This window comes from Labrus mixtus, chromosome 4 (genome assembly GCF_963584025.1).
Source record: "Labrus mixtus chromosome 4, fLabMix1.1, whole genome shotgun sequence".
NCBI lineage: Eukaryota > Metazoa > Chordata > Actinopteri > Labriformes > Labridae > Labrus > Labrus mixtus.
In genome coordinates this window covers 15,701,552-15,714,372 of record NC_083615.1, presented here as the reverse complement: position 1 = coordinate 15,714,372, position 12,821 = coordinate 15,701,552, and the positions used below count along the sequence as shown (strand labels likewise).

Sequence of the window (12,821 nt, the reverse complement as noted above, 5' to 3'; positions counted from 1 at the left end):
GATCTCCTGGGCCCATGGCTGCAGCAGCAGTCACCCACATTGTATACGTGTAGTTTCATACGTGAAATAACCGCGTACTTAAACCCTCTGTTGTCCAACACAAACGTGACAATGTGAGCTGAGGTTGTAACCTTAAGTTATAGTTCATTCTGTTGGACTAGTGTGAGGTTTATCGGTAAATACAGTTCAGTTAGCATTAGCATCCAAAGCGGCTAAGCAGCATGAAGGCACTCAGTTACTTCATGTAATTGTTCAGCAGGCACTTTTTAAAAGCCTGCAGATATATGTTTCAGCCTAAAATCATCGCTGGTATTGTTCAGTACTCAATTCGGTTGTTATTTCATCTTAGTGAAGAAGTCACTTGAGATAAGACCATTGAATGATGAAGTCACTAACAAATGTTAAACCTCTTGTTGACAGCCGACCAAGTTGACCAAGACTAGGAAGCTCCGAGGACATGTCAGCCACGGACATGGTCGTATTGGTGAGTTTTGTCTTACCTGTCCACAGGTGGTCTCAGCAGCTACGTCACATTTGTTACTGTGTTCATGGGATACATGGGTAACCTTCATTTTTCCATCCCACAGGCAAGCACAGAAAGCATCCTGGAGGTCGTGGTAATGCTGGTGGTATGCATCACCACAGAATCAACTTCGACAAATAGTAAGTTCTGCTTAGCATGTTGAGATATCAGTAGGTGGTTTGATGGAGTTAATGGTGTCCAGACAGCGTGTTAATGTGCTTGTGTTGTAGGCTGTTGTAGGTGTATATGTAAAGATGATATGCTCCTCAGTGAATGCATCAACAATCTCCTGTTTTCTAATGCTTTCATAGTGCTTTGTCCAAGTTTTAAGTTTTGGGAAGTTACCTTCAGAGCAGTGCATATGTATTAGAATTGAGTTGGACAATGTTTTTGGACCTTTTGTTTTAGTAGTCTTTATATATCTTTTTTGGTGGTGGTGTATTTTCACTGTGTTGGTGCTGTTCTGGTCAGTTTAGTTACCCGTAATGAGTGCGTTTACATACTACACCATACACTTTATTGACTCCTTGGGCAAATTTGTCTTGGACTCGATGTGCTGCAAACATTCAGCTGCTTCCACTAGAATAAAACAATAGAAACATGTAATGTAATCTTGAATAGGCTACTTGACTGTTGGCGTCCTGTGGCCTGTTCACCACAGGCTTTAATCTGTCACTTTTCGATGCTTTCGCCTATCTAAACTCCCAATTGTAATTAATTCCTTCTTTACAGAGAGACAGAACTGTGTTTCTTTGTAGCTTCAGAAGTAAGACACATTTGTTGCGGCAGCCATGTTTGTTTTTCTTTGGCGTCACTTGGCTCAGGCCACGCCTGCACAGGTTGTTGTAAGGCATATACGACACTGCATTTCTCAAAATTGGGATACTTGTCCTGGTTTGGTAATTGGGATGATGTTTACTTGCACAAACACAAAAATGGGATATTATCAAAACACATTGCAAACTAGGATACTCAAGTCCATGCAAACGCACTCAATGTTGTAGAGACTAGAGTCTCACCCTGACACAAATCATTGTCTTGGTGTGCTTGAGTCCTCTTAGATTGAAGACTGGTCCTATTCACCGACTGGCTTATTGTAGGCCAGTCACCCACATGGGCAGTTACAAATGGGTTTTCCTTTATCATTATGCTGTTGCTGTATTGATGCTAGGGTCGTATTAAATCAGAATTAGACCGCGTCAGAGGAGTCAACTCATAGGAAGAAGGGATTTGAATTGAACCTGGTGAAGTTGTTTGTTAAAGGGACGTGTGAATGAATACTGTCAACCCAGTTTAATTTGGCTGCATAATGTGTTAAATTGACATGATAATGTCTTAGACTCAAAAATGGGACTCATTTTTCATCTGGGCCAGAGAAATGTATGAGATGAAAGTTACCTTGACATTATTATTCAGATTCAGTAATCACAGTGCTAACAAACACTGCCTAACTTGCTTCCTAAGGTCATCTCTTATCTCCGACCCTGCATACACAGAAATTAACCTTTGTCCCTGCTGTGTCTCCTCAGCCATCCGGGGTACTTTGGAAAGGTGGGTATGAGACATTATCACCTGAAGAGAAACACAACCCACTGCCCCACCATCAACCTGGACAAGCTGTGGACTCTTGTAAGCGAGCAGACCAGGCTCAACTATGCCAAGAAACCAGAGGGACCTGCCCCCATCATTGATGCTGTGCGCGCTGTAAGTATTGGGCCTTTTTTTAATTCCCAAGGAAATGTTTTTGTCTCTCCCACTTCTTACTTTCAAAGAGGTAGTGGCTGGAGTTTGGGTTAGTTTAAGACTGAATAATGTTTGTTCTTGTCAAAGAACAAGCTGATGTTTTTTTGCAAACTGGAATCAAAGACTGAAGATAATACTGATACAAAGAAAGGAATAAAGTTGCTAAAACAGTGAAGTTAGTTGCATGTGTCCTCTAGTTGTACAAAATAAAAACCTGCTCAAAATTGCCATGGCCAACCTTTTTTTTTTTCTTTTTCAAATAAAGTTTGGATGGTTTTATCTGCATTTGTGGTTGAAACATTTACAGCACCCATGATTCTCTTCGACTTAAAAATGCCCAAAATCAACGGCATGTTCTGTTTCTGATTGCGGCGCCCGGTGGTTGCAGACATTACATACTGTACGTTTTAAAAAGACAGCTGTGTGGTTGTACAAAAAGGGTTTTATTTTTACTTTTAGTGCGTACCATTTTTCTGATATAAGCCATGTTTACTATTTTTATTTAGTCTTTCTATGATGGATGTATTTGGTTGTCTCATCTCTGACATGTGAGAGCTCAGTTCCCAATTTGGCTCCGTTTGGTGTTTTTCTAGCCCCCAACCTTTGATTAATATAAGCCTGAGTGGTTTCTGTGCCAAATAACTGTTGGTGCAAAATCTAAACATGTACTTGACTTGACAGAACAAAACCATATTTTGAATTAATCAAAACACATTAATCATGTGTAATGTGAGTGCCTGTCAATAAGATAATTTGATATTACTAAACTTTATGTTCGATGAAGGCTTTAGGAATTAGTACCTGTGTTAATATGAACATTTTCTCTGTAGGAAGGCTTTATGTAATGATGCTTCGCAGAGCCTATTGGACACATTTACTACATTTGTTGTATATTATTTTTCTCTTGATCCAGTTTAGATTGTTTCACTGATAGTAAAATTGTGAATGAAGACTAACCATCATTCATTTGGATTTATTAACTGCAGATAAAGAATGACTCCCAAAATGGAGAAAATACTGCAGCTTTACTTCATGTAGATGCTCTTTCTGCAGATGTATGTGGTTATCTGGTTGCACTAATCCTACTTTTCTTGGTTCTTTTTTTAGGGCTACTACAAAGTTCTGGGCAAAGGCAAGCTGCCCAAGCAGCCTGTGATCGTCAAGGCCAAGTTCTTCAGCCGACGGGCAGAGGAGAAGATCAAGGCAGCCGGAGGAGCTTGTGTGCTGATGGCATAATGCTCTTGTCAGTCTGTTTTTGCAAAAATAAAATGTATAAATGGGGACTATGTTTGTCATGTCTCATTTTAAATACCTCTTTATGTGACAGTTATAGTTTGTGCAACAGCATCTGCTACTTAAGTATACATTTAGAGTTTACGGTTATTGACCAAATAAGCTTATGGTTGATTGATGTCAGAAATCTGCAAAGTAGGATTCAGTGGTAGAATGCAGAGCTGTTTGTAGCTGTCCTGTTTGTCTTACTTATGATACAGAATATGCTGCAGCTATGATTATAGACTTGCGTGGTAATGTTTTTGTTACCAAATATCAATAAATTGCTTTATGACTAGTACAGGTTTGAGGACAGGAATTTATAAACCAAAAAAAATGTAAGTCCTTAATTTGACAGGAGTATAGACACAATTGGTAGAAGTGAGTAAGGAAACCCTTAATTATGAGAAGTGATGGCTGTAGAAATAGCTTGAAAGGTCACAAGAGAAACTAGTGGGAGGGAAATACATCAATAGGTTTATTGGAGGGAATCATGAAACCTTGACCTGAACTTTTCAATAGAACTATTTCTGCCTGGTCTTAAGTAGGTCCAATTGATGTCCTTCAGTGAGCTGTTTAATTTAAAGCTTTTCTGAGAGGGAAACAACTAAGAAAATAATACTGGAAAAATCAGAAAATATTAATTCTGACCTTATTTAGGGAAATGGTGTTAGCATTTACTGTCCCTTTACCCCTCAGACTTTGACCCATTGCACACTGAATACAGTGACCAACAATGATTGTTAATTTGCCTCACACACATGTAAGAGTATGAAAGCAGTCCTGACCAATGAGTCCCTTTGTTTGTTGTCTTTATTTTGTTGAGTCTTAAGGCAGAAACATATCCAGAATCTTGAGATTGGAGACAATTGTATACTAAATAATGACCCCCCCCCCCCAAGGATTATTCTTTTAAATCAGAAACGTGGCGAAAATACGAATTTGTAAATGAAAAAATTCAATTTATTTTCAATTTAATTTATTTGCTTGAAAATGTCGAGAACTGTAGTTTTAAATGACAGCAATTCGAAACAGCTTATCAGATGAAACAAATGAAACCCCTGTTTGAGTGAACCACCTCTAGGGGGGCGGGGTTTAACATGCAGGATTTCCTGTACCGTCATTTGAAAACAGCGTTACCACGGCTCTAGTCAGCTGAACTTGGCAGGGGAGGCAGCCTTAATGAGGTGATATGTGAGTATTGCATTATATCTCTAAACTAGGTGCTGTTTGCCCTGAAAGCTTGTGTGTGTATGTGTGTGCGACCACCTGCTGAAACGCCCGGTGGTCCGTGTGTAAACAAGGTAAACAAGTAACTAATCTCCTCGCCGGAGATGTGTTGACACCGCGCGTAGAACACTGAAGTTAACAAAACGTAAACATGTGAACGTGCAGTTAGAACCTTATGACGTACGGGTGTTCTAGGTGAGCACGCGAGTCGACGTTCAAGTTTTGCAGTAGGTAAAAGTGAAATCTGTCCGCTCTCTACTTTCATTTGGAGGGTTAATCTTCACGCATGCGCAGTGTGTAAAATGCGGTTGGTAGTTTGTGTACAATATGAACATTATTGACTCATGTTTAAATTTCCCTCAGTGATTGGATAAAAAGCTCCCTGAAGACTTCATTAAGGTTCAGGCCTATGTTAATTTAGGATCAAACTTAAAGGAAACATACATTAGTATTTATTTTGTATTTTTGGGGGCCTTTTTATTTGAGAGACAGGGCAGTGGATAGATTTGGAAATTTGAGTGAGAGAGAGTGGGGAATGACATGCAGGAAATGAGTCTTAAGGTTAGACTCAAACCAGGGTAGCCCGCTCTGAGGACCACATCCTGTGCACACCGGGCGTGAACTAACCATTTGACCACCAGCGCCCTGCATGCATTAATATTTAACTAATTTAAATAAAAGATTACAAAACAGCAGCCCATTAGTAATGTGGTGAAGAGGTAAACAAAGTGTATCTTGTGACTGAGAGTCAGAAGCAAGGTGAACTTTAAACCTGCGTGTTTTAACTAAACATATGTTTAGTTTCATATCTATCCAATTAAAAACAACAATTAATGGTCATGCTAAGAAACTGGGACCAATTATTTTTTAACATTAGTCCTTTAATTTAAGTATCAATTTAGAAAATACACATATTTTAAAATCAAACTCACTCTTTCAAGCCTTCATGCATAGCATTAAAGGAAACTTGACATTGATGAATTGCTGTCTGCTCTTTTTAATCTCAGGTGAAGGTCTCCTGAGTTTAGTTTGACTTGTTCATGGCAAGCCAAGCCTGGCTGGAGTCCTCTCTGCGGCGCTCTGCCAGTCTGGGCCTGGAGGTGCTGGAGCGGGCCTCCAGGCGGAGTGTGGACTGGACAAGCACTGGAGCATCCCAGACCTCCACTGCTACAGAAGAGGACGCACAAATCCCAGTCAAGGTGGCTTCATGTTCTCCGTATATTAACCCCAACCAACAGTTTATGTTGTGACTCTTTTGCAACAACTCCTGTCAAATGCTCCTTTCACTATCCAGGACGCACACATAGAGCTCGATGATGTCTTTGCAGCCATCGCAGGGCTTATGGTACAGACGACCTATCAGTGCAAGGTCAGCGACTATTAACCATCTCTCTTGTGCTTTTGAGCTACAAACATGGACTAACATGTGAATGTTGTCTGTGCTGCAGAAGTTTTATGGGTCTGGATGTTGCACCGAGCCCACTGAAACTGAAAGGAGCCATGTGTGCCGGTTCCACACACGGCAGGCTGCTGGGTCAACAAAACCTGCACTGTCAACCAGAAAACATCAAAAGGCCCCACACAGCAAGGTAACAACACATTTCTTTCTGTTACGAGCTATGAGCTTGTTTGTTTTAATTGCTTATTAATTGTTAAAACTTTTGTGGAGGCAGCTGAATGTGTGGCAGCATTGAAGACCAAGACAAAAACAGAGATAACAAAGCGTAACGTCATCTTCACTCTCCAGCTGTGTCGGTCGGTTAAGGATAAAGTAAAATCTTTCAAATGTGATTCTCATTCTCCTCCTCAGGCTCCTGAGCCTGCAGCCGATGAAGATTTCTACATCGAGGTTTCTCCAGGGACGTACGCCATCACTGCCAGCGTGCCGGAGTCCCAGCAGCAGACGCAGCTGGTCCGCCTCAAAGCTGGAGAGAGCATCAACCTCACCTTTAACCTCTGACGTCTCACATGAGCAAAGCAGTCAATAACTAAACCAAACAAAGCTAACCTATCTGTGTGTTTATTGCCTGTTTATAGACATATTTTTGCTTCAAGAGTTTACATTTTACTTTGCTATCAAAGTTTTTTAATTGCTTGATATAGAAGCCATATTTTTATTACATTATACCGGAGCGTTTATCATGTAGATTGTATCATATAATAATGCACTTAACATTTTTATTTCCTGCACTAAAGCCACATCAGTGTATGAATAAAGTATTTTTTTTATTAAAGTCTTGTTTGTGTTTTCCAACTCTACGGTTAAATGATAATGTTTTTATTTGTTTTACACGTGATGAATCAGGTGTAAACAGCCGGAGCATTGTTGGCAGAAAACGGCCGCAGTCCAGCCGGTGGTCGAGGTTTGAAGTTGGTCGTTCCAAAAACATCTCTGACGTTGGCTCTTCCTTTAGCACCAGGAAGTGACAGAAACAGAGAGCTGTGATTGGGCGAGGCGCTTATCTGAGGGACAGGGAAGCTGAACCTCAGAGGTTGTGATGTCTTCTTTGGCACTGCTGCGCTCCCTGCAGGAAGATACAGAAATACATCCACATGTGTAGGTAGGGTTAATGAAGAGTATGAAGGGCCCATAAGACTAGACAAATCTTCATATTTTGAAATCAGGGACAGGGAGAGAGAGAGAGAGTGGGGAATGACATCAAGGGAGGAGCCACAGGTCGGACTAACCCGGGCCATCCACATTGAGGACAGCAGAAGACAGCCTCCGTATTTTGGGCGTGCACTAACAACTAGGCTACCAGTGCCCCTTCTCTTTTTTTTCAGTTTTAACATACTGGGGGGAAACTGTTAACCCTTCTGGCCATGATAAATAAGGTTCATGGCCAAGTGTGGGAATTGGATTTCAATTTTAAGATTAAACACTTTCTGTCTTGATTAGCAGAATAAAAAAATATTCCACAAATAAAAAGTGCAACCTGAGCTTACAGTCAACATCAGTTTAAACAGAACTCAAAGGTCACTATTTTTGTGGTGTATCAAATGTATTTCTCACCCATCCTCCAGTCCTGTGTTGTTTTGAAATATTAAATCTAATAGTTCATGCTGAGCAGCAGAGTCAGATATTATACAAATACATTTCACCATGTTTCTCTAACATTAACATGTGTCTCTAGTCTGTCAACAAACCCCCCAATCATGAGAAAAGTCCATCCTCTCCGTCTTTTCCCTGCTCCACTTTTCAGAAAATGTGTGCTCAAACAGGCCGTTTGGAGATTTTCCCTTCATGACATCACAAAGGGCAGTAACCCCTCCCCCAGGTGGGTGACACTCCCACAGCTAGGTGTTTGTTCTGCCCTCTGAGTCTGCCTTCTCAACCCTAAACAATTGTTCAAGGTGCAAGAAAGCAATTGGCACCCAAGCCCTTCCAGAGAGGGGGCGTGGTCAGACACAGCTCATTTACATATAAAGCTACAGACACAGAAACAGCCTGTTCTGAGCAGGGCTGAAATAGAGGGGTTTAAAGGCATGATCAAATACAGGATCAGAGTGGAATTAGAACAAGAAACTTCACAGACGGTAGTGAAAAGGAGGATAATATGTGACGTTTAATTTCTAGAAAGCTCCTTCACCTGTTTAAATGTCAACAAATTAAATCAGAACTCTTTGTTTTGGTCACGACGAGACATATCTTACCTGGCTGTCTGTGCTGTGGTTCTGGTCCAGTTCTTCTCCAGTACCTCCAGGGAGGACGCTGCTGTTTGCTCCTCAGCTTCACCGCTCTGCTCTCACCCTCAGACAGAGACGAAGAGGGCGAGGGCACCTCAGGGTCATTCCTCGTTGCATCTGGATCGCTTTGTTCCACGTTTTTATCTCGCTCCGCCCTCTCAAATCCATCCGTTCTTCCAAAGCTGGACCTACACCCGTGCTGAAACGTGTTCTCACCACAGCAGGATGCAGACGGACACCTGGAGCTGCAGAAGAGCCGGGGAGTGCAGGAGGAGCTGCGAGCACGAAGCCAGCTGCAGCATCGATCTGGAGCTTGAGTTTTCAGGATCTGGAGCTCTCTGACTATTCTGTCGTGTTGAGGGGCTGAAATGGGTGAAACCAGGCTGTGAGGAACCAGCGACACGGAGCCGTTCCACATCAACACCCGGAGGCACACAACACCGTCAACTGCAAAGACAGTGAGAGAGATTCACAGAGAAGTAGAGACTTTAGATATGTGGAAATGTGGAAATGTTCCCTTTTTGTGAGTAACTATCTTAAGATGGTATGTTTAGATTGCAGGGTTTTGATATTTTAGTTTGGGTTGGAGATCACCGTTGCGCCTTCATTAAGTAATCAGGCTGTAACACCAATGCATTGGGTCGTAAAAATTAACACAAACCACTTTTATCCCAAACCTCCTGAAACATCTCTGCGCTCTGTGGCGGCCATCAGTCTCCCCGGCCCGTGTCGTATCAGATCTGGTTCCCATGGTGACAGGACAGCATCACCGGGTACCAGACAGCTTGTGAGAGCTCTGGCGTGGGTCACCATGTCGAGGGAGCAGGCCAGCTGTCTCTGGGAGGGGACGAACCCCAAACCGGGGCTTCCTGGGTGGTCAAACTCAACAATCCAAACTCCAGCGCAGCCCTGAGGTTTGACACACAGGAAGAAGAGACAATGTTATAGTTCCTCCTGGGTCACTCAGCATGGTAAAACATTAAGATTTAAACTTAAAAATGACTATGACTATGAAGTGTAATATAACCCCAGCATGTTTTACCTGCACCTGCTGTATCAAAGTGCCCGAGTAATAAAGACCGTCCATCTCCCTCCGGGCCAGAACTCTGCATCCTGGGTAAAACTGCTGACCGCTCAGGGTTAGACCGGGCTGCAAGAAGGAGGTACATGGCTGGAGAGGATTACCCAGACTGCACCTGGGAGAAGTCAGGAAACAACTGATGTTTTGTTGTGCTTTGGTGTGGTTTTCATTTAACACCATACAGAACCACAACCAAAAAAATAATAATACTGGCACTCCCCGTTATCTGTTTATCAAGACGTTATCAGTTTGGACCTTTCAGAGAACAGGATGCATGGTGCTAAAGAGGAAACTGTATCATCCTGTACAAGAGCCCAAAGTAAAAGAACTACAAATCATGTGAATTGTGAATCATATCAACCTTTACACATCTGATTTTCTTACCTTCCCATTTATCTAATAACTGAACACACATCCATCTGGGGATCTTTTTAAAATGTATATACTGTATGTGGTGGGATGTTACGGGCATCACCTTTAGTTTAGTTTTGTAAAAAAAAGTTGTTTGTTTTGCTCTGATTGACCCAACATATTAAGCTTATGTAATTTTGATTAATATTTGTTATGAGAGTTATTTATAAACTGGAATATTAACTAAATTGGATCACACAAAAAAAAAAGCAGAATAAGGGAAATTTAAATCTACCATCTTTGTTTCTTAGAAAGGTTAGATGTTCAATACCTTTCATTCAGTCATTCATTCATTTATTTCAAACCCTTAAACTTTAACCGAGGTCACACATGTTCTTTTCCTTTAGGATTACTAAAGTTAATGTTACATCATACTGTATGTGTAACATTTTATAGTTTATAAAATCAAAGTCAACATGGGGAAAACACAGCAAACCAAAACTAAGCAGACTGCAAAACACCACAAACATCAGCATGCTCCAAAAATGTCCTAAACAGAGACAGGCTGATGTTTAGTGAAGATTTTTTAAAATATGAAATGTTTAATATCTGATGACAAACCATTACAAGTTTGAATTAATCTGCACTTAATAGTACTTTTGTATTTCACCTTTTTTGAAACTGACTGCCTGGAAGTGAAAAACATCCTCTTGATGCATGTTTAATATCATTATCATTTTTGTTAATTTGTCTATTATCAGTATTAAGGGAATTAATTATCCTTCTTACATGATGGCAAACAATGAAGTATGTCTTTCCATGAATTGTAAACAACAAACAAAAGGTGTAGCTATGGAGACCAACCTGAGCACAGGTGATGACGTGTTGTGTGGGAAGAAGACTGAAGAGGTCAGACAGAAACACTTCACTGGAGAGTCTGTTGGCGCTGATGACTGATTCTCCACAACATGCAGAGGAACTGCCTGACAACGTGCACAGAGACACACATCTTGTGAGCACCAAATGTGAAAAAAATGTACTTCCTAAAGTGGGAACTGGACCATCTGAGGAGAAGATAAGTGCATCCATACCTTCTCAAACACTCCATTCAAACCGAATGGAATCACATAACAGCTCCCTCTGGTGGCGTCTGTCAGACACTGCAGGTAGTCTAGTGAGTTCCTGTCCACCTGAGCACCTGAGTCCTTCAGGTAGAAGATGTTTACAGGTCGACCAGCTGCCAGGGCGGGCAGAGCTCTCAGCACGGCCTCAGGCTGGTCGGGGAGCCCCGTGCAGAGCAGGTGGACGGCGTGACAGGCGGGGTCAGTGAAGGCAACACACAGGGCTGCCAGGAGGTCTCTGCCAGGGCTGCAGGTGATGGAGTGAATCCAGGACAGAGCTATGTATACTGAGTCAGGAGCACAGGGGAGCATGTGGTGGGACCAACAGGTCAGCTGTGAGGAAGGAAGAAAAAATCAGTTTCACATAAAGACAATCTCAAAAGTCAGCTCCAGGGTAATCAGCTGCAACATGGAGGTTCTACGAACAACAAGCTATCAGGATCAACAGGAAACAAACAATTATATTAAAAACGTGAAAGTAGTCAAAATCAAGACTTAACACAGCTCTTGCATGCACATGCATTTATTCCATGAATAAATTGGTTTATTAATTTACATTGTGTGGGCTTCAGTGCTGCAGGTGTTATCTATCAGTCTATCAGTCCGTCCTCACCTCTCCTGAGTACGTCATGATGTTGAATAGAGAGTCTCTGTGTGAAGCCTTCATCAGCAGCGTCTGGATCAGAAGCCGTTTCACTGATCCCAGAACAGCTCCCATGTCCTCTGAGCTCCCCACGATGAAAGTGATGTTGCATCTTTGTTTGCCCCCAAACAGTGGAACCAGTGCAGCTTCAGAGGCCTCCATCTGTCTGGATTTCATCTCTGTGTTCCAATTTTCTGTTTTTACAGGTTTAAGCATGGTATCAAGGTTTTTATTATTCAGATAAACCAAAAAGACAAGAGACAAGGAGGCAAGAGGAAACAAGATAAACTAAAAATATCTGCATGTTTGTGCGAGTAAAGATAAGAACTTTATTTAAAGATATGTAGCCTATGTAGGCTAAATATGAACTGTCATTGTTTGTTAAAATATCAGTATTTTGATTTGATGTGTAACTTTTTGCTGCTGTTATGTTGCTCTCATCCCCTGAGGAGAAACTTAAGTTTTACTACTTTAATTTCAAACTTTTCTTTTCTTTTTTTTTTTAAAGGGGCTATATGTAACTTTGTAAAAAAACATGTAAAAAGTTAGGCTACATATAGGCCCTTTAAAGTTTAGAATACCAAAGACACTTTTCTATCAAATTAATAAAAGACTACAGAACTCTTCCTCCTACTGAAACAGAAAACAGTTTTAATGTTCATTGTCTTCACAATAAGCAGCTTAATTCTAAAAAAAACAACAACTATTTTTATTCCTCTTCATCATCCAAAAGTTAAACACACAAACAAACCCAGCGGCTGCATTTACAGTACCTGCAGTTCGTTCTGTTGATCTCAGTCAGCTGCAGACGACAACTTCCCCTCACTGTGGACGTTGGTTTCCATGGAGACGTGGCTCTTCATAGAACGTTCACCTGCCAATCAGTTGTTTGGGAGGCGTTACCAAACGTTGTTGTCATGCTACAGTTGCTATGGTAGCCTACAGCCACAGCTGAGAAGTAAACGTCCTGAATGAGGCAGGGTCTGATGTTTCACGATGGGTTTTTAGGGTGCAAGACAACAACAGAGACGAATAAGAGAGAATAAGCAAAGGCCAGAAAAGGGGGAATATTCATGTTTTAAATGTGTCTCAAACTCATATTTCACATTTTAAGAGAACAGAATTAGGATTAGGCTAATGTGTGTGTGTGTGTGTGTGTGTGTGTCTCTT

At 41.4% G+C, this 12,821-nt stretch overlaps 3 protein-coding genes and 1 non-coding gene across 5 annotated transcripts; 3 read left to right on the top strand and 1 right to left on the bottom strand.

The window, feature by feature from the left end:
* Positions 1 to 373: 373 nt before the first annotated feature.
* rpl27a (ribosomal protein L27a) lies at positions 374 to 3,547 on the top strand. Its single transcript, XM_061036033.1, has 4 exons — positions 374 to 484; positions 588 to 663; positions 2,053 to 2,227; positions 3,374 to 3,547. The coding sequence occupies exons 2-4, from the start codon at positions 632 to 634 to the stop codon at positions 3,500 to 3,502; spliced, it is 336 nt and encodes a 111-aa protein (XP_060892016.1). The 5' UTR covers positions 374 to 484; positions 588 to 631; the 3' UTR covers positions 3,503 to 3,547.
* Positions 1,524 to 1,652, top strand: LOC132973632 (small nucleolar RNA SNORA3/SNORA45 family). The gene has a single exon (XR_009673041.1). It is a non-coding gene; the product is annotated as a small nucleolar RNA SNORA3/SNORA45 family (small nucleolar RNA).
* A 1,090-nt stretch (positions 3,548 to 4,637) lies between the features above and the next one.
* Positions 4,638 to 6,994, top strand: akip1 (A kinase (PRKA) interacting protein 1). The gene is made up of 5 exons (XM_061036032.1): positions 4,638 to 4,732; positions 5,776 to 5,967; positions 6,063 to 6,137; positions 6,217 to 6,357; positions 6,579 to 6,994. Exons 2-5 carry the CDS (start codon positions 5,809 to 5,811, stop codon positions 6,726 to 6,728), a joined length of 525 nt encoding a protein of 174 aa, XP_060892015.1. The 5' UTR covers positions 4,638 to 4,732; positions 5,776 to 5,808; the 3' UTR covers positions 6,729 to 6,994.
* Positions 6,995 to 7,042: 48 nt separating this feature from the next.
* On the bottom strand, positions 7,043 to 12,633 carry c4h11orf16 (chromosome 4 C11orf16 homolog). 2 transcript variants are annotated; one of them, XM_061036031.1, is made up of 8 exons: positions 12,425 to 12,633; positions 11,622 to 11,845; positions 10,979 to 11,341; positions 10,752 to 10,870; positions 9,498 to 9,651; positions 9,133 to 9,364; positions 8,423 to 8,902; positions 7,043 to 7,293 (listed from the first exon to the last, which is right to left on the bottom strand). In XM_061036031.1, exons 2-8 carry the CDS (start codon positions 11,826 to 11,828, stop codon positions 7,070 to 7,072), a joined length of 1,779 nt encoding a protein of 592 aa, XP_060892014.1. In that variant the 5' UTR covers positions 11,829 to 11,845; positions 12,425 to 12,633; the 3' UTR covers positions 7,043 to 7,069. The 2 variants fall into 2 exon arrangements, with proteins under 2 accessions (XP_060892014.1, XP_060892012.1); XM_061036029.1 differs by lacking the exon at positions 12,425 to 12,633 and having other exon boundaries at positions 11,622 to 12,107.
* Positions 12,634 to 12,821: the final 188 nt, after the last annotated feature.